The sequence below is a fragment of the Erinaceus europaeus genome, chromosome 19, assembly GCF_950295315.1.
Source record: "Erinaceus europaeus chromosome 19, mEriEur2.1, whole genome shotgun sequence".
NCBI classification, from domain to species: domain Eukaryota; kingdom Metazoa; phylum Chordata; class Mammalia; order Eulipotyphla; family Erinaceidae; genus Erinaceus; species Erinaceus europaeus.
Genome location: NC_080180.1, coordinates 6,018,435 through 6,045,270, shown reverse-complemented (window position 1 = coordinate 6,045,270; position 26,836 = coordinate 6,018,435). Strand labels below are relative to the sequence as shown.

General features: G+C 38.6%; 1 protein-coding gene across 2 annotated transcripts in view; it reads left to right on the top strand.

Annotated features, from left to right (window-relative positions):
• Positions 1-26,836, top strand: part of EPRS1 (glutamyl-prolyl-tRNA synthetase 1) — a 65,928-nt gene that overhangs the window by 265 nt on the left and 38,827 nt on the right. The window contains exons 2-12 of one of the 2 annotated variants that reach the window (XM_007521319.3): positions 6,045-6,129; positions 8,140-8,239; positions 9,767-9,923; positions 12,564-12,703; positions 13,763-13,857; positions 18,975-19,101; positions 19,785-19,977; positions 20,545-20,716; positions 21,676-21,909; positions 25,786-25,870; positions 26,237-26,296. In XM_007521319.3, the coding sequence (XP_007521381.1) occupies positions 6,045-6,129; positions 8,140-8,239; positions 9,767-9,923; positions 12,564-12,703; positions 13,763-13,857; positions 18,975-19,101; positions 19,785-19,977; positions 20,545-20,716; positions 21,676-21,909; positions 25,786-25,870; positions 26,237-26,296 (1,448 nt within the window). The remainder of the gene's footprint in view (positions 1-6,044; positions 6,130-8,139; positions 8,240-9,766; positions 9,924-12,563; positions 12,704-13,762; positions 13,858-18,974; positions 19,102-19,784; positions 19,978-20,544; positions 20,717-21,675; positions 21,910-25,785; positions 25,871-26,236; positions 26,297-26,836) is intronic. The other variant, XM_060178459.1, reaches the window with a different exon arrangement.

Sequence of the window (26,836 nt, the reverse complement as noted above, 5' to 3'; positions counted from 1 at the left end):
GGTGCGGTGGGGCTGTGGTCTTGGAGATCGGCCTGTCCCTCCGTCCCCCTGCACCTGGGGCTTCCACACTCGTACTCCTCTGCCCGCTGCAGGTGCATCTGCACCTGATGGTTGTTCTTCTGGGCGTGGAGGGGCCCGTAGTGACTCTTACTGTCTTCAATATTGAACCCTACTCACTCCCCATCTCTCTCTTTGTGAGTGCCCCCCCCCCGAGAGCTGCTTGTAGAAATAACATATTGTGCTTTAAATAAATCGTCTTAGCATCCCCATCCTATAAAACTTTCCCCTATAATGCATTTTACTTGCCTTTTCTTCCCTCTAAGGAAAGATCTCCAATTCGAAACTTGATTTTTCTTTACGTTTTCTTTGGGAATACAAGGAAAAAGGTAGACGTTCTCAGGAGCATTTAAAATTTCAGCAGAGGTTGCACTTAGTCGTAATGAGAGGTTAGCGGGCTAATTGCTGGAACGCCAAGTGCACAGCAATGGGGCCGCTTTCGTGGTGTACGCCCCATATATAGGGTAGTAAGTGTCAGAGTAGATGCTGGACCTGTCACCTTCATCGTGTGTCTGTGTCATTTCGATTCGCTTTTTTTTTTTCCTAACGATATTATGCACCGACAGCTTTGAATTTCTTTTTTTTTTTAATTTTTAAAATCACTTGATTTTTTTTTGTCATTTTCTTTTTTTTTAAATAATTTATTTCTTTATTGGGGAATTAATGCTTTACATTCAACAGTAAATACAATAGTTTGTACATGCATAACATTCCCCAGATTCCCATTTAACAATACAACCCCCACTGTGTCATTCATCATCTTTCATGGACCTGTATTCTCCCCACCCACCCACCCACCCCAGAGTCTTTTACTTTGGTGTAATACTCCAATTCCATTTCAGGTTCGACTTGTGTTTTCTTTTCTGATCTTGTTTTTCAACTTCGGCCTGAGAGTGAGATCATCCCATATTCATCCTTCTGTTTCTGACTTAAAATCACTTGATTTTTAAAATCACTTGGTTTCTTGATCTCACACTAGCTGATGTATAGGTATAGCACAATCACACAAGGATTTCTGTTGCTCTCTCCCTCTAGCCAGAGCACTCACTGCTCAACTCTGATTTATATGGTGCCCGGATTGAACCTGGAAACCCTACGTCTTTTGCATAACAAGTTTGCCATCTCCTTAACCCACATTTCCCTCTCTCCTCTTTTCTTTCTCATCTCTCTCATTCCCCCACCTTTCCCCAAATTTTCTTAATGTTCTAAAAAATGCAGACCTTTAGAGACAGCCACAGAATTTTTCATTATATTCTCAAATTTTGTTGGTGTCCTGAGTCTGTTGGAAGAAAGACTGACCCATGTGTGTGCAGCTTTTTAAAATTATTATTATTGTTGTTGTTGTTGTCTTATGGTAGTACCAAAGACTGAATCTGGGATCTCGGATACCTTAGGCATGAAAATCTGTTGTATCAACTTTACTTATTTTAATTATTTTTAAAGATAGAAGTTAGAGCACCACTCCTACATAGAGTACATACAGAGCAGGGAATGGAAACAGGATCCTTGGACATACATTCCTTTTGCGCTACAGTTGAACTGTTTACCTTGCCACAAAAGAGCTACAAATTAATATTACCATTTAGAGAATTTTTGTTTGTTTGTTTTGGGTTTTTTAGAGAAACAGAATGAAAGAAACCACAGCACTTCCTTCACTTCTCTGGTAAAGCAGTGCAGTATCAAAGTGAACTTTTTCACCGGCCCTCACTTAAAGTATTTTAAAATCATGATGATTCAGTAATTTTGGACTAATGTCATACTAATCAATGAACTCTAAAAGAAGTGGGTTTAGTAACTGAGAGGTTGGAACATAAATTACAAAGCTGGTATGTATTCACTTCTGTCCCTGCCACTGGATATGACTGAGTGGTACTCTGCCACCTCTTTCATATAAATCAAGGAAGTAAATAAATCTTTCCTTAATGAATTATAGAACCAGAAACCACATTCTTCCACTATTCTGAGAGAGTCTTAGAAATTTATTTTAATTTTGAATTGTAAGTCAACTATAGAATACTTACCTATTTTTTTGCTTGCTTCATCTTTTTTTTGTATATCCAGTTGTTTAATTCAAATAAATTTTATCTTTTATTAATAACATTAAATGAAAGGTTTAGAAATATAGATTGCTGAATTTTCCTATGAAAAACTTGAATTCCCAGCATCTTAAAATTATTTTTTATTGGGGGGATTAATAGTACACAGTAAGTACAATTATTGATGCATTTGTAAAATTTCTCAAATTTCTGCGAAGCACTATCATCCCCAGCCTAGGACCTCCTCCATCATCATGCACAAGGACTTGAACTCCCCCCCTCACCCCAGACCTTTGGTGTAATAAACCAAGTTAAAAGTATTTTGTAATGTTAAAATATTTCAAACTTTCAAAGATGCTAAAATATTTTTAATTTATAAAGGTACAAAGAGCATTTTCCCCTCATACTAGTGAAATCTGTCTGCAGATGATATTTTAACACCCCAGAATACTTCAGCATACCTCATAGGTCCATCAGAGTTAGGAAATACACTATATCATATGCTTGGATTAACATCCCGGACCATGCTTTATGTTTACATGTCTTCTCTGTTTCTTTCAGTCTGGAACCTTTTTTAATATTTCCTTGGCTTTCATAGCTTTGACCTCTGGAGACTGTAGGCCACTTGGTGAAGAGTATCTCCTGATCAGGTTGATGAGTCCCACAAAGCTAGTATCAGGCTACATGTTTTTGGTAGGAATAGCACAGAAGTAATTTGTAGTTCTTCATTCTATCCATTAAAAGGTTTATGACTCTTGATTCCCCCCGCCCCCCAACACTGAGGGGGGGGGAGAAAGAGAGAGAGAGAGAGAGAGAGAGAGAGGATGAGAATGAGAGCACTCTGGCACATGGGTTGTCTGGGATCAAGCTTGGAACTCATGCCGGAGAGTCCATTGCTCCATCTCTCAGGCTGCCATCACTGAAGTTTCTGACCTCAGTTACCAAACATGATACATCAAACTTTCTCCATGACAAAATGTTCCGTTTGTATTTAACAGACATTTCCCCTTTGTAAATTTTTGGGGCCTTTGGGATCATTGTAAACATTTCAGTCCCGATCAAAACTTAACCGCTATTTCATCATTCCTGCCTAACTTGATGATAGTGTCTGCTGGTCACCTGCCAGTTCACTGTCCCTTCTGTTAAGCATTAATTGACATTTTTCTGTGAGAAGAACTTTCTCTTTTCCCTTTAAACAGAATTTATAGTAAAGTGTACTCAGTAGTTTAAGTTCAACAATGCTAAGCATGCAAATTAACTGACAGAACCTTACAGTAAGTAGCCCTCTTCATACCCCTTTGCAATTAGTCCCCTCTCCTCATCTCTAGCCGGTGACAGCCACTGACCTAATTTCTGTCACTACTACTTTTGCTTTTTTTTAGAAGTTAATGTATACTGAATCACAACTTAGGAATATTGTATATAGTCTAATACTTTGGGATTCATCTACCCTGTGACATGTCTAAGTAGTTCATTCTTTTTATTTCTGTTGCAGGGCTCCATTGTATAAACACATGAACTAAAATTTCTGTCACTTGCTATGGTAGTCTCATCTCCCCTACTTGCCATGGGGAGCCCCATCCATACCTGGACTGGCCTCTGTGTCCTTCTGATGTATTTTTAGTACTTTGTTTCCTTGAACAAGGTTTGTCATTTATCTTCCTTGCCACAGCCCTATTTCTGGTGAAGGTTGACATTTAGAAGCCAGTAAATGGATGTTAGTTCTCCATCTTAGCCAAACTGATGGAAAAGGGACTTGGGATACTTTTTTATACATTGAGAGGCAGGCTGTTCTGTACATTTTAGAGTTTGCATTCTAGACTGCATTGGACCTGTACTCAGATCCTAACTGACACATATCAAGCATTTAACCCTTCCATGCCTGTTTCCCTTTCTGTATACTAGAAGTGAAAGGTGCCTACCTTTTATAGTTACTCCAGAGTTTGAGAATCAGGTCCCTTTCAGCCAGAACAGCCATCTTCCAGTACATTGCCAACAATGACTAACACAAGGGGGAAAGAGAGACATCTGCTTTATGTTTTTTAGGCCTTTTAGAGAGCACGGAGTTGTTCTTCTGGCCACACATGCAGACCTAGCAGAAAGGTGATCGTGTCGACATAAGAAATTGGGCACTGTTCAAAAAGGAATGCTCCATAAACGTCACTCTGGCAGAGTTGAAAGAGTATAGACTGGCCCAGCACACAATTAGTGTGGCTGTAAACAAGCATGTGAAGGGCTAAAGTCTTGCTGATAGAATTAATGTTTATATTGAGCATATTCAACACTTAGGAGCAGAGACAGCTTCTTGAAATGTGAAGGGGAAATGATCAGAACAAAAAGAAAACCAGAGAGAAGGCACATGGGCTCAGTGGAGTGCAAACCTAGAGAAACACACTGTGAAAACCCATAAGGAGAGTTGGGCAGTGGGTTAAGTGCATGTGGCGCAAAGCACAAGAACCGGCTTAAGGATCCCGGTTCAAGCCCCTGGCTCCCCACCTGCAGGGGAGTCTCTTCACAGGTGGTGGAACAGGTCTGTAGGTGTCTTTCTCTCTCCCTCTGTCTTCTCCTCCTTCTCTCTCCCTCTGTCTTCTCCTCCTCTCTCCATTTCTCTCTGTCCTATCCAACAACGAGGACATCAATAGTAACTACAACAATAAAACAAGGGCAACAAAAGAGACTAAATAAACTAAAAAAAAAAAAAAAAAAAAAAACCCATAACCTGTTGGAACCCATTTTCTGAGAAGTCATAGTATGACTAATGTTAAAACAGAATAAAAAGCCTGGACTACAAAAAAAAAAAAAGATTGACAATCATAAGGATTGAAAATCAATTAGCATAGTCATTGTCATCTAGTAATCACTCAACTACTATTAACAGTGTCATTTTTAATTTCTTTATTGAAAAATTAATGTTTTACATTCGATAGTAAATACAACAGTTTGTACATGCATAAAACAGTATCTTTTATACAAGATACTATTCTAATTGCTTGTCTCTTTTTTAGAAAAAACATGTACATATATAACATATAAAATATTTTATATATGTTTTTTATTTAGTTATTGGGGATTAATGTTGTACAGTGGACAGTAAATACAATAGTTTGTACATGCATAACGTTTCTAAGTTTTCCATAGAATAATAAACTCCCCCACACCAGGTCCTCTGCCATCCTGTTCCAGGACCTGAACCCCCCCCCCCCAACTCCCACTCCAGAATCTTTTACTTTGGTGCAATACACCAACTTCAGTCCCATTTCTGCTTAGTGTTTTCTGATCTTGTTTTTCAACTTCTGCCTTTGAGTCAGATCATCCCATATTCATCCTTCTGTTTCTGACTTATTTCACTTAACATGATTTCTTCAACTTCCATCCAAGATGGGCAGTGACTTGGTGGGTTTGCAAAGTAGTCCTAGTTGTTTTGTTGCGGTCTCAGGTGATCTTTGATATTCCTCATTAACCAGGGAGAGGAGAGGAGAGAAATGCAGCTGCTGCTACTCTGTAGCCCCACCTCCAGAAGAGTCTCCCTCCATCCCCCCTGTCTATATAACCTCACAGAGAGAGTTTCACATGAGACAGAGAGAGAAGCCAGAGCCCCACTCCAGTACATGCCAATGCCTGGGATTAAACCAAAACCTCCGACATGGAAGTCTAATACTCTTCAGTTGAGCTATTTCCTCAGCTGCTCTTTTTGTCTCCTGAGGGAGTGAAAAATAAGTTTTCGCACCCTTAACTGGAAGCTAAGGATTCAAAGTAATGGGACTGCCAGTGAATGGATTTTGATTTGTTATTTCTTGAAGACCAGAAGACAGTTCTTTTCATATATAGGCTACTGGGGAAGAGTTTACTCCTTTCAGGACTTAATACTGACTCATCCTTACTGTTTTACAATTCAGCTTTTAAATACAATGTTGTTATAAAGAGAAGTAAGTTTGTTCATCTCATTTTTAGGAGCTTTGTTGGCAGTAGAACATGTGAAAGACAATGTCAAGATTGCCATTGAAGAAGGGAAAGAGAATATTCTTCGTGTGTCTGAGTAAGAGCTTTTATATTTTTATTTCCAGCACTGAGCAGCTAAAAATACTCAGAATTAAATGTATGCCAGTTTTGCTTGTTGATTGGTGAATTGTACCTAGAGAGAAGTATCCTTTTTATGACTTACTCGAAAATTTTACCTGCCCAAAGACTTAGTGCAGCACAGTGCACTATCCAAGTGAGCTGTTTCACTGGCTTTCTGATTCTTTGTAAGGATACTTTGCCAGACAGTGCAGTTTGGACTAAGTTAAAAAAGAACCTCCAAGGTACGAAGATGCATATTTTGAAATGTGTTAAAAGGGCTCATAATAAAATTACAGAACTTGTTCTGGCTTATGGTTGTAAATAGATACTTTCTTCCTCCCTCTCTCCCTCCCTTCCTTTCTTTCTCTCTTTCTTTCATAGTATAAAAACATGGTGAGTAGGGAGTCGGGCGGTAGCGCAGTGAGTTAAGCGCACGTGGCACAAAACGCAAGGACCGGCATAAGGATCCTGGTTCCAGTCCCCGGCTCCCCACCTGTAGTGGAGTCGCTTCACAAGCGGTGAAGCAGGTCTGCAGGTGTCTATCTTTCTCTCCTCCTCTCTGTCTTCCCCTCCTCTCTCCATTTCTCTCTGTCCTATCCAACAACAACGTCATCAACAATAACTACAACAATAAAACAAGGGCAACAAAAGGGAATAAATAAATTAAAAAAAAACATGGTTAGTATATCTTTGTTACATTATTTTTTAAGTATTTTATTTATTTTTATGAAAGTTCAGAACACTGCTCAACTCTGACTTGTGATGGTACTAGGTAGGGATGGAACCGGAGAACCTGAACTCCTCAGAGCCACTACCCTGACTTTCATGGGAATCATTTACTTGTTGTACGTTATAATAGAGAAAAAAAAGTATTTTTATCTTTTATACTCTTATCAGTTCTAGTTCTGAAATAATTCTGTATTCAGTTATGTTTTGCCTCCAGGGTTATTGCTGGGGCTCATTGCCTGGACTATGAATCCACTGCCCCTGGAGGCCATTTTTTTCCTTTTGTTGCCCTTGGTTGTTTTTTTTTTTCCCCTGTTATTTATTTATTTATTTTGCTTTTTGTTGACCTTGTTTATTTATTGTTGTTATTGATATTGTTGTTAGATAGTACAGAGAGAAGGGGAAGGCAGTGGGGGAGAAAGATAGACATCTGCAGACCTGCTTCACCGCCTGTGAAGCAACGCCCCTGCAGGTGAGGAGCCGAGGGCTGGAACCGGGATCCTGACACGGTCCTTGGCTGTGCGCCATGTGTGCTTAACCAACTGTGCTACCACCTGACTCCCTCAGTTATGTTTTTTTTAATTAACTAATTGACATTTTTCACAACTCCCTTCACCAACTCCCTTCACCTCCTTACTTACTTCACAAAGCACACAGACTCCACACAAAGTAAAAGTTATACATGATTCAGTAGTAAATAATGCTTATAGTTACTGCAAAGTAACACTGAATGGTGCCAAGGTTATGGTACAACTGTACAGAGAGAAATGAAATGATCAGGTGTGGAAGGGTATGTTTGGGAATTGTACTTTGTGTATCTTTTGTCTCTTCTCAGAACAAGTATGTGTTGCTGAAAACTACAGCTTACTTTTCCTGACTTTTTAAAGTTTTTTTTTTATTATTATCTATTTATTAAATAGAGGCAGACAGAAATCGAGAGGTAAGGGAGTGATAAGAGAGGGAAAGAGATAGACACCTGCAGCACTGCTTCACCACTTAGATAGCTTTCCCCCTGCAGGTGGGAACCGGGGTCTTGAACCCAGGTCCTTGCACATAGTAGTAACATGTGTGCTCAATTAGCTGTACCACCCCTGGCCCCAGATTTATCTATTCATTAATGAGAAGAGAACAGCACACCACTCTGGCACATACAGTACTGGGAATTGAAAGCAGACTTCATGCTGATACCTCCACTGTACCACTTCTGGGACTCACAGCTCACTGATTGACTAAGTGATATTTTACCTCATTTATTCTCTAGAAATGTGGTATTCACAGATATAAATTCCATGCTTCGATACTTGGCCAGAGTTGCAACTACAGTTGGACTCTATGGATCTAACCAGATGGAACATACTGAGGTAAGAAACACCTATTCCATTGGATGTGTTTTGTATTTTTTTTATTATTATTATTTCTGGCTAACTATATGGAATCTGTTCTTCCTTTTTTAAAAAAAAATATTTTATATTTTTGCTTTTGCTGCCCTTGTTTTTTATTGTTGTTGTAGTTGTTGTTGTTGTTATTGATGTCATCTTTGTTAGATATGGCAAAGAGAAATGGAGAGAGGCGGGGAAGACAGAGAGGGAGGGAGAGAGTAAGAGACACCTGCAGACCTGCTTCACTGCCTGTGAAGCGATTCCTCTGTAGGTGGGGACCCGGGGGCTCGAACCAGGATCTTTATGCCAGTCCTTGTGCTTCGCACCACATGCACTTAACCTGCTGTGCTACTGTCCGAGTAATGCTCTTCTGAGACACTCGTCTTTTTGTTGCATTATTATTCTATTTAAAGATATTAATAGTGTGTTAGTTAGGAATTTCAGATAAAACTCTTGGCAATAAAGTTTCAGCATTTTCTAGTTTAGAATCCTTGGGCACTATCTTTTTTAGATTAGAGTTCTAGAACTTCATAGCTGGATAGGACTGTATAGATCATTTCATGCAACTTCTTTACTTTTTAAAAAAATATTTGTGCATTTTAGATAGAGAGAGATGGAAATTGAGAGGAAAGGGAGAGGTAGAGAAAGCAGTACTGCTCTACCACTTATAAAGTTTCCCCCTGCAGCGGAGGACTGGGGACTTGAACCTGGATCCTTGTACACTGTAATGTTGATGCTTAACCTGGTGTGCCACCACTCAGCCCCTAGATGAACTGTTTTATGTATTTTATTTATTCATCAGAAAGATAGGAAGAGAGAAAGAACCAGACATCACTCTGGTACATGTGCTGCCAGGGATTGAACTCAGGACTTCATGCTTGAGAGTCAGTGCTTTATTCACTGCACCACCTCCTGGACCACTGAACTGTTTTAGATACTCTTTTTACTCTTTTTTACCCCATATATATTCAGCTGTAATATTCCTAAATCTTACAAAATTCCAGGTACATAGCTACCTATCTTCAGATTCTGAATTTGGCTATAAATCACTTGTTGAATTTATTCAGGTTGGTTTTCCCTGGTACCAATTATCATACCTCTTTTCTTTCCTGAAGTGCCTCTTAAAAGCCCTACCCACTCTCCAAATATTAATAAGGAGAGAAATTGGAAGAATGGAAGGAAGGAAAGCAGTTAGCTATATACAAGTGTTTAGTGGATAGAACTCCTTTCACGTGTGAAACCTGGGGTTTGATCTCTGGTACCATATAGGGTGGAGCAGTGCTCTGGTCTTCTTGGCTCTCTCATAAAATAGAAATCTTAAAAAAATAGGAAACATGGAAACATAACAATATATTGCATTTATTAAAACGCCAGTTTTAATCTAAGACAATCATAATTAAATCTTCAAAAAGGTATATTCTATAATTTGAGTTGAGAGGCATGACTATTAAATGAGGGCTTTTGTCTGTTTAATGGGGTACATTTATTTTCTATCTTTTGTGTTGACAGATTGACCACTGGTTGGAGTTTAGTGCTACAAAATTATCTTCACACAGTTTATTTACATCTGCAATCAATGAGCTCAATCTTTGCCTATCTCTGAGAACATACTTAGTTGGAAACTCCTTGAGCTTAGCAGATTTATGTGTTTGGGCCACTCTAAAAGGTATTGGCATGACTCTGAGTGTGTGTGTATGTGTGTGTGATTTAATATTGATTAAAAAGATTGTAAGGTAATGGGTACAGTTTCATACATTTGCCACCACTAGAGTTCTGCATCCCATCTCCTCCATTGGAAGCTTTCCTATTCTTTTTTTTTTAATTGGAGAATTAATGGTTTACAGTCAACAACAAAATACAGTAACAAAAACCAAAATATAGTAATTCATAAATATGTTACATTTCTCAGTTTTCCACATAACAATTCAACCCCCTCTAGGTCCGCGGACATCATGTTCCAGGTCCTAAACCCTCCCCCCAACTCCAGAGTCCTTTACTTTGGTGCAGTACACGAAACACAATCCAAGTTCTGCTTTGTGTTTTCTTATTTTTCAGCTATTTCTTTTCTTTTTTAAAATTTATCATTGGTGATTTAATAATGATCAACAAGATTGTGGGATAAGAGGGGTACAGTTCATACAGTTCCCACACCTATCCCGTCCCCTCCATTGGAAGGTTCCCTATTCTTTATCCCTCTGGGAGTGTGGATCAAAGATGTCTAACGGGTACACAAGGCCAGAAGTTGGGCTTCTATAATTGCTTCCCTGTTGGACATGGACATCAGCAGGTCAATCCATACCCTCAGCCTGTTTGTATCCTTCCCTAGTGGGGCAGGGCTCTGGAGAGATGAGGTTCTGGGACACATTGGTGAAGTCATCTCAGCATGACTTCTTAAAGAGTGTTCTGTTTAATTATTTAATATCTCCTGAGTAAAACATACACCTGTATCCTTGCTCAAGAGCACCAGTGTCTCCATTAGTGTTAAGTGTTCAGAGTCATTTGAGACTGATGCTTTTGGTTATTGTTGCCCTGGCTATTTTATTCCTCTTTGGTCTTAGGGATTTATAGTCCTGTGCTATCCATAGGGCTTATTTCTGTCTCCCCTAGTTCTCCAGCTTGCCATTGGAGCCCACCTCATCCCTACCCCCAAAGCTTTCATCATAAAGTCACTCTTGCCAGCTCTCTGCACTCTCAGGCAGGCTGTCTGTCTCTGACTCATTGTTTAGGAGAGTGAGGGGTGGGGGTGACTTAAGGTCATGTTCCTCTTTGACTCCTGCAGCAGGATTGAGGAAAAGTTCAAGGGAGATTTTTAAATGTTGCCAATTTATTTTCTTTAAAAATAGAAAGGAATAAATATGCTGAAGTTTTTAAGCCTGGAGATATATATATATATATATATATATATATATATATATATATATATATTCTCTGTTTTTTTTCTTCTGCCTGTGATTTAAAACTTTCCTCTAAACTAAATGGTTTTTTAGTAATAACTATAAAATTTAATAACATAAAATGAAAGCATTATCTAATTTGACCATTCTGTGTGTTTGATATTTTTGTCTTTGATTTTTGAGTTAATGTTCACCAGAAGGAGATAGCATCTTAAAGACTTAATTTTGTAATATTAAAGAGTTACATAAACTTCTGTTTCTGATGGTATTTCTTTTCTTTTTTTGGCCCCAGGGTTACTGCTGTGGCTCGGTGCCTGCACCATGAATATACTGCTCCTGGAGGCAATTTTTTTTCCTCTTTTGTTGTCCTTATTTTTTTATCGTTGTTGTGGTTATTACTGTTATTGTCACCATTGCTGTTGTTGTTGGATAGGACAGAGAGAAATGGAGAGAGGAGGGGGAGAGAGAGAGATAGATACCTACAGACCTGCTTCACCACTTGTGAAGCGACTACCCTGCAGGTGGGGAGCCGGGGACTCAAACTGGGATCTTTACACCAATTCTTGCACTTCACGCCACGTGTGTTTAACCTGCTGCACTACTGCTTGACCCCTCTTCTGATGTAATTTCTAAAGAAATGATCTACTTGTTTATTTTTTATCAGTTTTTTTTTTAAAGTGTCTGTGGCACTATGGCCTTGCACACGTGTGTTTCACCACTCACTTCCAGGATGACTTTTTTTCCCTCCAGCTTGAGTATCACATTATTGAGGGAATGTTGCTTTGCAGGATTGCTTTTGTCACAAGGGTACATTTCCCCTTTTCTCCAAGATAGGTATCAGTACCTTTCGCCTTCCATTAAGCCACCATCCCATAGTGCCCCTCAGAAACTTTTATGACAGAAATTTCATTAACACTGCCAAGGGCTTTTTTTTCCCCTAAAAATATAAATTATCAAAAGTTTTTACAATAAGAGAGTTTTGTTGTTGTTTGTTTTTTATCATCACTATCCACTGGTGGGAAAGACATCTTTAAAGTCTTCTGGTTTGGGGGCTCAGATCTGAACATTGACTTCTCTCAGCTCCTGCTTGTACTTCTTGATTCTGATTTTCACTTTATTATCCAGTTGATCTCTTTAAAGGTTTTCCTTAGCTATGAAATGTAGCGTTACAGAGTGGTGTGTGTTATGTAACCCCAGGATTTAGTATTCACTTCAGTGGACTGGATTAAAAATAAGCTTTTAATTAACTTTTGTGAATTCTGTGGCATAAACTTTTAGAAAACATTTCAGTTTTCTGAAATTAAAAAAAAAATTCATTATGAGGCATACTGTTAAAATCTTTCACATGAGCCAATCTTTGCTCTAGAACTTGGAGATTTATTAAATGGTAGTAAAATCATGTTTGCTAATAGGAAATGCTGCATGGCAGGAACAGTTGAAACAGAACAAAGCCCCAGTACATGTAAAACGCTGGTTTGGCTTCCTCGAAGCTCAGCAGGCCTTCCAGTCTGTGGGTACCAAGTGGAATGTTCCAACAACCAAAGCTAAAGCGGTAGGTTACTTTTTTAATGTTATGTCTTCATTTGAAATGTAAAGGGAGTTATTCTTACTCTTAGGTTTTTGTTTGTCTGTCTGGTTTTTTTCCTCTATGAATGAAAATGAATCTCTGCCTTTCTTACTAAGTGTTGTCTTGGCTTCCCCTGCCTGGCTACATATTGCGTTAATCTTAATGTCCTCCAATGGTTTAAAACATTGTCATTATTCTGTTGACTCTGAGGGAATCCAAATACCTACTAAGCAGAATGTCATTGTTTTTCAACATATGATCATTCTTTTTCCCAACTCTCATATTTTCTGGTTTTTGAACCCTGACCCTTGATTTCTGGACTGCGGAGAACATTTTATTAATCAACTCTATAGGGACATGTGATGTAGAGGATGTGAGGAAAGGTACTAACCCATGACCAGAGTGGCTGGACAGTTGTCATTTTTACATGTTCGGCACATGTAGTAAAGTTTCAGTTTAAAGGTTCCTGGAGTCCAGCTTCTATTTTTAAAATATAAATAAGTGACTTCATTACCCTGGAAAACTCCCTCCTGACTAAACAATACAGTACAGTGCAGTACAGGTCAGCAGAACACAAGCCTATCAGAGTTTTCACACTGAAGTCTCTCTGAACTATTTGAGCTTCCTTGTCTCCTCACCCAGTCTGCTTTCCTCACTTGTCAGGGAATTGCAAGCTCTTCCCTGCTGGTGGGAATTACCTGTGTGGTATTCCTTTTCTTGGAATGAAAACCTTTTACAAAATCCATCAGAAACATTTTCCTCTTAGTTTTCAAGGTTCTGCTAGGATCTTCACTTCTTTTTACTTTTCCCAGTAACCTTGCTTGCAGTCTGTTCACTTCAGTTGACTGCCGTACGGGCACTGTATGAACTTGTGCATCATATTAGTATAACAGTCGTGTGCACACATCCTCGTGTTTGGTTTCGTTTATGTACTTCACACAGCTTCAGTCTCCAAGTGCATGGATGATACAGCTTCCTGTGGCATTTAGCAGATGCTGAGTTTTTATTGAAAGACTACTGATGAGTATTTGTTCCACTTTTCAGGCATCTGAGAAAAAGCAAGATGTGGGGAAGTTTATTGAGCTTCCAGGTGCCGAGATGGGAAAAGTTACTGTCAGATTTCCTCCAGAGGCTAGTGGGTAAGAAAATACTACTTATAATTGAATATTATTTATTGGAAAAAGCTTTAAGACAGTTATTAACTAGTTTTAATGCAAATAGGTTCATAATATAGAGGAAAAAAGATTTTGGTAGTGGGAGTTAAATTTTAAAACAATTATCAGCAGTGTCAGTTTATTGAATTTGTAGTTTTAATTTACTCATGCAGTAGGAAAACAATGCTTTCTCATTTTTTTAATAATAGTTTATTGTTGGATAAAGACAGAGGAACTGAGAAGGGAGGGGGAGAGAGAGAGAGAGATCTGAAGCCCTGCTTTACCACTTGTAAAGCTTTCCCCCTGCAGGTAGGGACCAGGGGCTTGAACCTGAGTCCTTGCACATTGTAGTGTGTATGCACCACCACCTGGCCCCATGTTTTTATTTCTTAATTACATTTATTTATGGCCCAGGGTCTTGCGTTTTACCACACCTTGCCTAGTGACGATTGTTCCACCCTGAACTTTTTATTTTACCTCAGCCATGACTTTAATTATAATTAGAAAAATTATCCATAAAAAGAAACACTTTAGACTTTTGTTTAGTCAGGATTAGTATTGGTATCCTGAGTAGTCATTTTGGCAAGACAGTGGGATGATTTTAGGTTTTCTAAATGAAGGACTCCTGAGAAGCCCATTCCTCTTCCGTTCTTTCTTTTCTCAGCAGGTCTCACAACCTTTTCACCCTTGACTACACAGTAATACTTAAATATCTCATTAGGGAACAATTCTTTTCTGGCTGGAGGCCATCAGCATGAGGCTTCCTGTCCCTTCCCAGGTTGGGACTTTGTCTTTGCGCAGCCTTGGGGAAGCATACCAGAGACCTAACCCTCCACTGATTGTAATATAACAACATGTCTTCACTGTAGCAGTTAGCCTCATTTGGGAACTTAACCACCAACAACTGTGCTGTATCTTGTAAATGAGATTATTGTATTTTCCCAGGATGTGTTTAATTTCAATTTTTTAAAAAGTTTATTTATTAGTGAGAGAGAAAAAGCCAGGCCACAACTCTGGCACATGTGGTGTCAGGGATTGAACTCGGGACCTCATCCTAGTAAGACCAAAACTGTAGCCCCTGGCCACTAATTTCAGTTTTGTTTTGTTTTGTTTTGTTTTATGGTGGCATTATGCCTATGCATGGTGAAAGGATATGTTTACATTTGAAAGTGGCAGATACAAATGCAGTTTTGTTTTTGCTGTGCATTTAATGATTCTTTTCAGACTGTTTTGTAAGGCTGTTCATGGCAAAATTATTTTCAGAAAAAGGGTAGAGAAGAATATGGGCTGACTAGAAAATGCACCTGCTAAATCACTCAAAAGTTGATTGGCAGTCGACAGAGTAGGGTGAGCTATAGTCCACACCTGCCTGCCATGGTAGTTCCACACATAGCTTGAGTTTTTGCCCTGTGGTCCTGTGTGCCTGATAGGAGAGGTTCTGTGTGTCCTATTGGATAATTACTTTAAGGTGTGATACAAACTCCTTTTTTTAGCTAGGATTTTTGTTGTTCTTCTCTTTGGAGCTTCACTATGTTGGGATGACTTTTTCAGATAGAAAGACAGAGAGGGGAGAGAGGAAATACACCACAGCACCAAAGCTTATCCAGTGTGGCGAGGGCCAGCCTCAAACCTGAGTCATGCATGTCAAAGCAAGCACAATAAAACAAGTCATCTTGCCTGCCCTATTTTAGTTCTTTAAACACATTTATTTTTAGGGGCTGGTTGGTGGCACACCCAGTTGAGTACATGCATTACTATGTGCAATGACCTGGGGTTTGAGCTTTCACTCCCCACCTGCAGGGAGGAAGCTTAATGAGTGGTGAAACAAGTCTGCAGGTCTGCTCCCCCTCCCCACCTCCTGTCTCAATTTCTTTTTTTCTTTTCTTATCAGAGCACTGCTCAGCTCTGGCTTGTGGTGGGGGGATTTAACTTGGGGGATTGGAGCCTCAAGCATGAGAGCTTCTTTGCATAACCATTATGCTATCTACCTCACCCCCTCTCAATTTCTATCTGTCCTAATAAAAAAAAAGGAAGGGGAGCCTCCTAAAGTGGTGGATATAGTGCTGGCAGTGAGCTCCCGTAGTAATCTTGATGGCAATTTAAAAAACAAGGGGGGGGAAAGTAAAGACATTTCTTTTTCTTTTTTCTTTTTTTAAATTTTTCCCCTTTTGTTGCTCTTGTTCTTATTATTGTTATTGCTGTCGTTGTTGGACAGGACAGAGAGAAATCAAGAGAAGAGGGGAAGACGGGGAGAGAAAGATAGACACCTGCAGACCTGCTTCACCACCTGTGAAGCAAACCCCCTCTTGCAGGTGGGGAGCTGGGGGCTTGAAGACATTTTTCTAGAGAATAGAGAGGGGCCAGAGCACTGCTCAGTTCAGGCATATTGTGGTGCAAGGAATGAGCCTCAGTCTCTAGGGCTAATTCCTAGAGCTAATTCCTCGGTCCAAAAGCCTCTTTTTCTTTTTCTTGTTTTGTTTCATTTTTTGTTTTGCTTTTAAGATTTTGTCTATTAGAGAGACAGAAGGAGAGAAAGAAAGAACCAGAGCATCACTCTGGTATATGCCCTGCCAGGGACTGAACTCGGGGCCTTATGCTTGAAAGCCTTATACACTGTGTCACCTTCCTGACCACCAGAAAAAAGCAGAGCCTTTTTTGCTAGCAGTGACTGTAGCTATGCTGCTTGAATACTTCTTTGTGGCCATATCTGCCGTGGTCCTATTTGGAATAGTGAGCATCCCATGTTCATTACTCATTCCATGTCCTGAATTTCATCAAATTCAGAGTTCATGATTTTGGCCAAATACAGTTTGGGGATTTGGAGTACAAATTGATACTCACATTAAAAAAATATATTCATGCTGACAAATAACTCTGTTTTTTTTTTTATTAGATCATTTTCCCCACTGTGTTTTAAGAGGCCAGAAGACTTGATTCTTGCCTTAGGTTTTTATTCTACGTTAGCATGTGTATACTACCTGTTTTTTGCAGGTATTTGATAGGACAGAGAGAAATTAAGAGGGGGAAGGAGGAGATACTGAGAGAAAGAGAGACAGCTGCAGCCCTGCTTCACTGCTTGTGAAGCTTATTCCCTTCAGGTGGAGACAGGCTACTTGGGCCCAGGTCTGTGCTCAACTGAAGGTGCCACTGCCCTGGCCCTATTTTCTTCGCGTAACCATGGGTACATCTTGCGCTTTCAGTGGACAGTGTATACACTGTTTCTTTCTGTGAATTCATGATCCAATATTTTGCTCAATTTTTAATAGACTTAAGTTTTTTATTATTAGTATTAGCTTCAAAGAAATGTTGCAAAAGCTTTTTTCTTTTTTCTTTTTTTTCCTATCAGGGTTATTGCTGGGGCTCTGTCTGCATGGTGGTGCCATCATTCCTGGGGCCTTTTTTTTTTTTCCTTCCTCCTCCTCCTTATTTTTCTTCCTTATTTTCTTCTTCTTCTATTCCTCCTCTTCTGATAGGGAGAGAAAGAGAAACAATTACATACTTCTCCACCTTATGAAGGTGCTCCACTGCAGGTCAGGACCAAGGGCTTGAACCTAGGTCCTCAAGCATGGTAATATGTGTGCTTTTCCAGGTGTACCACCTCACCCCTGCAAAAACAGGTCCTTTTGTTGTGTTTGTTTGTTTGTTTTTAAACGTTCCCTTATATTCTGCAGCCAGTTTTCTAGAGTATCAAGCTTCTTACATTACTATTTCACACTTAATAATTCAGTGTTGAAATATTATTACCTAAATTCTGTACCCTCTTTTAATCTTTCTTTTTTAATGTCTTTTTTTTTTTTTTTTCGGTTCTAGGCTATCATCTGGATTGGGCTCTTTTAATTTGTGCAGAAAGTTTTGAATAACTTAGATTCATTGTTCTGTGCTTGTTTGCATTAACCAGTGCTTATAAACGCATTAAAACTGAGTTGCCAACCTAGAGTGCTGCATGAGTTTCTAATAAGTAGATTTGATTTTAAAATAATATAAAGACATACAAGGGGTTGTAATCTTTCTGCCTGTCTTCAGTCTCTCACATCACAGATGTGCATGAAACTTGGTGACACTGCAGCTGCCATCATTAGTTGAAACTAACAGGAATTAATAGATCATTTAAGCTTCCTTGCTCCATGCTTATTTGCTGTCTCATCAAGTATTTTCACCATTCCCTCTCCTCACACTTCCAGAGGGCTTTGCTCTAGCAAACTTTTTTTTTTTTTTGATAGAGGGTAAAAGAGTGTGAAAGAGAGCCAGAGAAAAGATGTCACAACATTGCTCCACCGCCCACAAAGCTTACCCTGTGAAGATGCTTTTATGTCATGACCTAGGACTCTAACCTGGTTCATAATAAAGTATGTGCCTTCTGCTGGGTGAGCTGTCTCCCAGCCCCTAGGGTGTTTCTTTTTTTTTTAACTCTCTTTATAGGTAGAGGAGGATACTCTCTTGTAATGTGATCAATAGTGTGTCTGATTTATTTCATTCCTAGTTATTGTCCACTGCCCATGGAAGCAAATCATATTTTCATAGGTTGTTTCTTATGAGATGTTAGTGTTGGGGCAGGTCTGTAAGATCATTTACTGAAAACACTTTTCTTTTGAAATCAGAGAAAACTGAAGCCTAGAGAAGTAAAGTGGCTTTCCTGTGACTTCCGATTTTCATGTGTTCTTCCACCCAGTTACCTCAGTGATAGTCTCAGGTGCTTCTCCCCAGAGATTAGGCTGTCAGACCTCAGTAGGAGCAGGCCTCTAACATGAAGATACACCACCAAGCAGTCTTGGAAAAAGTTTGGGAACAGTTTTCCTTTAATTGACCTCTGTTTAAAATAAATAAAGGAAGAAGATTTCGTTTTATAAATGTTTGTAATTTGTCCCTGTGTGTGAGTTTTTTTATACTCATAAAATTGTTTCTTGTGATTATTTTATAAACATTTTTCTTTTTAACTTCCTGTCAAGGTCTGGTTTTCTCTCTGCTTCTAGCTAGAAAATAAAGTGTGACTGGAGTACCAACTAGAAGGATTTTTGTGTAGTTCTCATCTCCTCAGGAGGTTAAGTTTAAGTAATTAGTTAAAGCCTGTTAATGAGTTTCTTTGTGAAATGTTTTTGTTTTAGTTACTTACACATTGGGCATGCAAAAGCTGCTCTTCTGAACCAGCACTACCAGGTTAACTTTAAAGGGAAACTGATCATGAGATTTGATGACACAAATCCTGAAAAAGAAAAGGAAGATTTTGAGAAGGTAATTAAAGGTGTAGTGATGACCCTTTGTCAGAAAAGTGAACGGAACTAGAAGGTGACCTGATACCTTCATGGTGTGAACATAAGCTTGTCCTCTTAGCTGCTTTTTCCTCTCATCTGTATATTCTATGTCTGAGACTTAAACCACCAAAAATAATTGAGCTCCTATACCCTACAATTTCCAATTTGTCTTTTCCTTCTTCAATTGTAGAATTTGCCTACATGCTATGTTTTCCTTTAAGTTTTATTGTCTTATATGAATTGCTCACTAAAAGTGGGTTTCTTTTTTTGTCATGAAGTTTAATGAACAAAACAAACGCTAACTAGGTATTGTAAAATGTGAAAGTTTCCTAGCCTCTTCTTTATTCAGAAGTGCTGCAGTATATCCAGAGAGAGGGCACATCACTTTAGCATGTCTAATAGTAAACAACCAGCTTTTCCAGAGTAAATGGAAAGCTACATCATGTGATCAGCTTTCTCGGCTGAAAATGTGGAGGCTAGTAAAATGAATATCTTTTTGTTTTGCTTTTCTGATCTAATGTCATACAACTTCCACAACAATTTTTTCAGGCTGTGTAAGACTGATGGTGTATTATTACATTTTCCCAAGTGCAGTATCATGGACTGAAAATAAATGATAAATGCAAAGACTAAACGGACAGTTATTTTGAATTCTTATTGCAGGTTATCTTGGAAGATGTTGCAATGTTACATATCAAGCCAGATCAGTTTACTTATACCTCGGATCATTTTGAAACTATAATGAAATATGCAGAGAAGCTAATTCAGGAAGGGAAAGCTTATGTGGATGATACTCCAGCTGAGCAGATGAAAGCAGAGCGTGAGCAGAGGCTAGACTCCAAACACAGAAATAACTGTAAGACACATTTAGTATTTGCTCTTTTAACTGATACTTAATTTTCTGTGTATATTCTATTTCCTTAGTAGAACATGATTTCTATAATGATACTGGTTCCAAACAGATTTGGGAATATGATTCATACACTGACTCCCAGAAGTGGAGTGGGTTTTTGTGTTTTGTTTTTTGCCCTTCTTTATCCTTTTTATATTATCATTTTGTTAGCATCACAGTTGTATGTAAAGTATGCTCCTTAGCATCTCACTTTGTCCTTGCTGTCTTCTGCATTGCCTTCATTCCATTTGAATGGTTCTTTTCTGCAGTACTTTGTAGTTCTCTTAATTTAAGATGTTCAATGATTACATTATTAATGACAAAATCTTACTTTTAGTATGTGGGTAAATGTAAAATAAATAAATATATCCAGTATATCTGAATCATCGCATGGTTATGGTGACTTAAGCTAACAGAATTTGTTTATAAAGAATTTGAAAACCTGTGCCAAATTAGAAGACTTTCAAAATAATTTATATTCTTCCAGGTTAGTAGTACTTTAGGTAAACTGAAATATAACTTACTTTATAGCTGTTGAGAAGAATCTACAAATGTGGGAAGAAATGAAGAAAGGGAGTCAGTTTGGCCAGAGCTGCTGTTTGAGAGCAAAAATTGACATGAGTAGTAACAATGGGTGCATGAGGGACCCTACACTGTATCGTTGCAAAATTCAGCCACACCCAAGAACTGGAAGCAAATACAAGTAAGTGTTTTAGTTTCCTTATGCTAGTTTGGCTACTGAAATTATATTCTTTTCTCTGTAAACATAGAGTAGATGAAGATTAGTCTGCAGATCTAGCTCTCTGCTCATCTATAAAATAACTGGTCTTCAGTTAGGTTACTGTCATTTCCCTACCAGTTAAACTATCTTCTTTTTTTAAATTAGTGATATATATATATATATATTTTTTTTTTTTTTTAGTGATTTAAAAATTTATAAGATAATAGGGATATTATTCCACACCATTTCACCACCAGAATTCTGATGGCATCTTCTATCTGTGAAAGTCCTTGAGTCTGCGTAGTGTTGGGTTTTTTTTTGTATTGATTAGGAATACTTCATCTTCAAGTAAAAGCCTTTTTCTTTTGTTATAAACTTTGATTCTCTTGAGCATAAACTGATTCATAAAAATGGTAAAATTTAAAATTTGTAGAAACATGACCAATATCAGAAAGTAACATGCATTTCTTAACTAGTTTTGCTGGATAGGCTTTTAATGCTAGTTGTTTTTTTTTTTTTTAATTAATTTGCTGGGGACAGGGTGGTATTGCACCTAGTAGATTGTATGTATTACATAAAGTACAGCCATTATACTGTCTCCCCCACCCCAAGGCTATTGTTTGTTTATTTATGTATTTATTTATTTATTTTTAATATCTAATGTGACCTAGGAGGTGGCACAGTGGATAAGCATTGGGTCCTAAAGCATGAGGTCCTGAGTTTGATCCCTGTCATTGTATATGGCAAAGTGATTCACTGGCTCTCTTTCTCTTCTTTCTTTTCTCTCTTAAGTAAATAAATCTTTACTTAAAAAAAAAAAAAGAACTTTTTAACATGCAAAAAAATCAAATTGGCATTGCTGCTTGTAATGCTTAACCTAAGACAGAAAAAAGTAAAGTATAGTCATGTTGATTTTTCAGACTGTTCCCTTTTTTTTCTAGTGTCTATCCAACATATGATTTCGCATGCCCCATAGTGGACAGCCTTGAAGGTGTTACACATGCTCTGAGAACAACAGAATACCATGACAGAGATGAACAATTTTATTGGATTATTGAAGCTTTGGACATAAGAAAGCCATACATTTGGGAATATAGCCGACTAAATCTCAACAACACTGTGCTTTCCAAGAGAAAACTCACATGGTTTGTCAATGAAGGACTGGTGGATGGATGGTAGGTTTCCTGTTACCTGCAAGAGAGAGGAAGGAAGGTTTTGGGTTTTCAGTGAGATTTAAACTTCGGGGGGTGGGGAGAATGAGTGGGAGGAAGTGGGTAGGATGGGGACTTCTTCAGGATTTCTGGTCTTTCTATTTTATCAACTGATGAAGGTCCTGTGACCTTGCTTCCAGCCCCAACTTTGTATTTATTCTGCAAGCCTGGTATGCCCATGGTTTTAGCAGAACAAGCCAGGACAAGGGAAGATGCGTCAGCATGCCAGACTTGCAGTTGCCAGGCTTATCCTCCGTCATAGGCTTATGCAACCCATAGCCTACTATTCTGCATAGCTGGCAGAGAAATGTGACTTCTCAAACAGGGCTTGGAGTCAGGATACTATAGCTACAGGGCTAGTGGCCTCAATTATGCAAGATTTTTCTATTCCATTTGTTCCCCCATAAATACCATTTGTCCTCTTAAAGGAACCAGTGTGGATTTTTTGCTAATTTAAGCATTTTTAGAATCCCTTTGTATCTGGTAATCAACTAGTAAGGACATGTAATCAACTAGTAAGGAAACCAGTGGTGAATGCAACAGTACTTGCCGTCTCCCAAAAGGACAGTTAGAGATGTATGTACCACATCGGGCCTCCAAAGTTCCAGACTTGAGTCTTTGGGTAGTTATTTATTTGTGTAAACCCTATGTGGAAGTCCCAGCTGCAGCAGAAAGCACACATAGTGAACCATGGCACACGGGAATGAGAAGCTCAGAAAACATTCTCTGCAGACTTGGCATTAAAAAAAAAAAAAAAAGAATTCTTTGGTTTCCCTGGGTCTAATTCTGCTGAAAGACTGAATGATCAGACCACCATGAGTTGAGTTGAGGTGACTATATGCATGGTTTCAGCCTTGGTGAAGACCATCTCCAACAAACCCCACATACCACACCCTCCACCTACTGGTCCAGGATGTGGCGCAGTAGATAGAGCACTGGATTCTCAAGCATGAGGTCATGAGTTCTTTCCCTAGCAGCACAAGTAACAATGATGTCTGGTCCTTTTTCTCCACCTATCATCTTCATGAATAAATAAATAAAATGTTTTAAAAATAAAGAAAAAAAATTCTCACCTAGAGTTTGAAAATCTCTGTGCTGTAGGAATGACATACATAGGATTTCTTTTTCTTTTTTTCCTTTTTTTTTTCTCTATAGGATTTCTATAAGAAAGATGACAAAAAAAAAAAAAAAAAGCTTAAATGGTCTTATAGCCATGTATGCCTATAAATGAAACCTCTTCAGAGAAGTTACCATGCTTGGAAATCTAAGATTTCACATTTGAATTAACAGACATATGTATACTAGTTTATAGTAGTAGCATCTTATAATAGTGACATGTTAAATGTATACTGAATACATTTTATTTTATTTTTAAAAGTATTATTTCCAATAAGATAGAGACTAGGGCACTTCTTAGCTCTGGCTTATAGCAGTGCCTGGGGTTGAACCTACAACCTTCGGGGCCTTGGATATAAAAGTGTGGTGTGAGGTCCTGCAAAATAGCTTGCTTGGATAATGCACCTTATTTGCTCTGCACACAGCCAGGTTTGAGCCCAGCTCCCATTACAGTAGAGGAAGCTTCAGAGCTATAGTGTCTTTCCCTTTCTGTGTCTCTTTGTTTTTTAAATGTAATCTTTTTTATTTTTATTTTTTGATAGAGATAGGAAGAAATTGAGAACAAATTTTTTAGAGAAAGGAGAGGGGCAGAGAGACACCTGCAGCAGCACTTTTTCACCACTTGTCAAGTTTTTCCTCTGCAGGTGGGGATAGTGGGCTTGAACCCAAGTCTTTGTGCATTGTAGCATATGCATTCAGCTGGCTGCACCACCACCTAGACCCTCTGTCTCTTCTGAAAAAGTCAGCCCACAGTGGTGAAGCCTTGGTGATGACAGAGAAAAACTGTCTGTTGTACTACTCCCTGAACTATCTCGCCAGCCTGAATCCTATGTATTACTATTGCCATTGTTATCATTACTATATTTTTTTTGCCAAACCCATGTTTTTGCATTTGCTTGTCACTGCGGGTTACTTTCTCAGTTAGACAGAGCATAGAAAGACACTGTAATACTATTTTTTGGTACCATAACACTTCTCGTGCAGTTCCAGGTCTTAAACCTGCCTAGCAGGTAAGCTTGTAAGCTCTCTGTATAGCTTGAATAATAATGCATTTTATCCTTTTTTTGTGGCACTGGATTTGGTAAAAGTAAGCTTACTTGGCTTCCATAAAAAGGATATATAGCAAGCCTACTTAATATTTTGTAGGGAAATTTATTAAGCTCTCTGGAATATTAGTAAGCAAGATGGTGTTTTTTTTTTTTTTTTTTTTTTTTTTTTACAACCTGAAAGGTTTTATGAAGTATATCTGTAAATGAATGGCATGGTACCACCTCTTCTGGTTCTTATGGTGGTATGTAGATGCTGAATTTTTGTTACATAAAAAACAGGAATGTTTTAATCCATTGGGCTTTCCATGTGAAAATGGCCCTTCTGAATAGTGCACTTCTTTTACTGAGCAACATTTAACTAATTAGCAGTTTCCCTTTCTGTGGACTTAAGTATCCAGTTGCATTCACCAGCTTTTAGTTCAAATATTTTTTTAAATATTTAATTTATTTATTCCCTTTTGTTGTCCTTGTTTCTTTTTATTGTTATAGTTACTATTGTTGTCGTAGTTGTTAGATAAGACAGAGAAATCGAGAGAGGAGGGGAAGACAGGGGGAGAGAAGGATAGATACCTGCAGACATGCTTCACCGCTTGTAAAGTGACTCCCCTGCAGGTGGGGGGCCAGGGGCTTGAACCGGGATCCTTATGCCGGTCCTTGCGCTTTGTGCCACCTGTGCTTAACCCACTACTCTACTGCCTGACTCCTTAAATATTTTTATTATTATACTTTTGTAATATTTTATTATTCATGTTTTTTTGATTTTTTAAAATATTTATTTTTCCCTTTTGTTCACTTTGTTTTTCATTGTTGTTGTATTGTTGTTATTGATGTTGTCGTCGTCGTTGTACAGGACAGAGAGAAATGTAGAGAGGAGGGGAAGACGGGGAGAGAAAGATAGACACCTGCAGACCTGCTTCACTACCTGTGAAGCGACTAACTTACAGGTGGGGAGCCGGGGGCTTGAACCGGGATCCTTCCACTGGTCCTTGCACTTTGTGCCACATGCGCTTAACCCACTGTGCTACCGCCCGACTCCTATTTGTGTTGTTTTTTATGAGAGAATGAGACCAAAGCACTGCTCAGGTATGGCTTATAGTGGTGCTGGGGATTTAGCATGGATTCCAGAAGTGCTGTACAGTTTATAATCCATTAAGATGTTTCCTATCCCCTGATCTAGATATTAAAAAAGGTCTCTTTGGGGATCAAGGAGGTGGCACATAGAACTTACATGTGGGAGGTTCCAGGTTCAGTCTCCAATATTACCTATAGGCAGGACTAAACTGTCTTCTGTCAATAATAAGTAATTAAAATTTACTTAAATTTCCCCTCATAGGGGTAGTGCAGTGGTACAGTTACTATGCATAGGGACTTGGGTTCCAACTCTCAAGCCCCAACTGCAGGGCAGTAGCTTCTCCATTGGTAGGGCAGGTTGCAGGCTTCTATCTATCTCTGTCTCCCTCCCTCCCTCAACCCCTCCCTCCCTTCCCCTTTCTTGCCTCTATTGTGTGTGTGTGTGTGTGTGTGAAGGAAAGGGAAAAAAATGTCCACTGGCAGTGGTAGATTATCCATGCAGACACCTAGCCCCAGCAATAACCCTGGCAACAATAAATCAATCAATAAATAAATAAATAAAATAAAAATAATATCCTTTTTTTTTTAATCCCCTCCTTTCCAGGGATGACCCAAGATTCCCTACGGTTCGTGGCGTGCTGCGAAGAGGAATGACAGTTGAAGGATTGAAACAGTTCATTGCTGCTCAGGTGAGTTGCAGTTTCTTTCCTAGAGTCTCTGTTTTAATTTTCAAATGTCTGTTACTATCTGTGGTATTTACTGTTTCCATCCTCTCTTTCTTATAATGCATTATTTATCATAGGGGGTCTCTGAGAGTGTCCTAAAGTCTCACGTTAGGATAAGAGGAAGAGCTGTAGAATATTTACCCAGTGAATATTGTCGGCTCCAGCTGGGCAAGGCAATGGAATTACTTTGCAGATAGCACTAAGTATATTTCCATGGAAGGATACTTGCAAATATTTATTGAGGTTTTTCTAACAATTGGCTTAAGCTAAAGAAAGTATTCTAAATAACACTTCTTGCCACTTAAGTAATTTTATTGTTATTTTTTCTAGGGCTCTTCACGTTCAGTTGTGAACATGGAATGGGACAAAATTTGGGCATTTAACAAAAAGGTACACGCTTTGGTTCTTGGCCTCCTCTCCTCCTGCGACCTTCTAAATAATATATGCAGAATTCACTAGTGTTGTGGTAGAGAAAATTCTTGAAGAATATTACTATACTGCAGTCATTCAGGAAAATAGAGTGTTTTCCTTTTTCAGACATAAAGACCTTTAAGCCTCTTAACTATGCCAAACAAGTAAAAATGGTACAAGAATCAGACTTTGAGTTATGGGGAAGGGTAATCTTTTATTCCTTAAATCTCTTTTTTTTTTTTTGAACACTCTGCATTTCATTTTTCTGCTTTCAAGCTGCGAGCTCTCTGTAAGAAGGTATTACTTAATGCTTTTACTTGCCTTACTCAGCACATAGCTTTGAGCATATTACATGTTACAACCTGAGATGCTATCAACTTTGAAGCACAATCACATATTATATCAAAGACTTTCTTCCACAAACTCAGTGAAAATGCATTATTCCTGGTTTCAAAAAGAAAAAAAAAAAAAGTCCTCTGTTTTCTTGGTGGCAAAGGGAAGATTTGGCTAACTCCATCC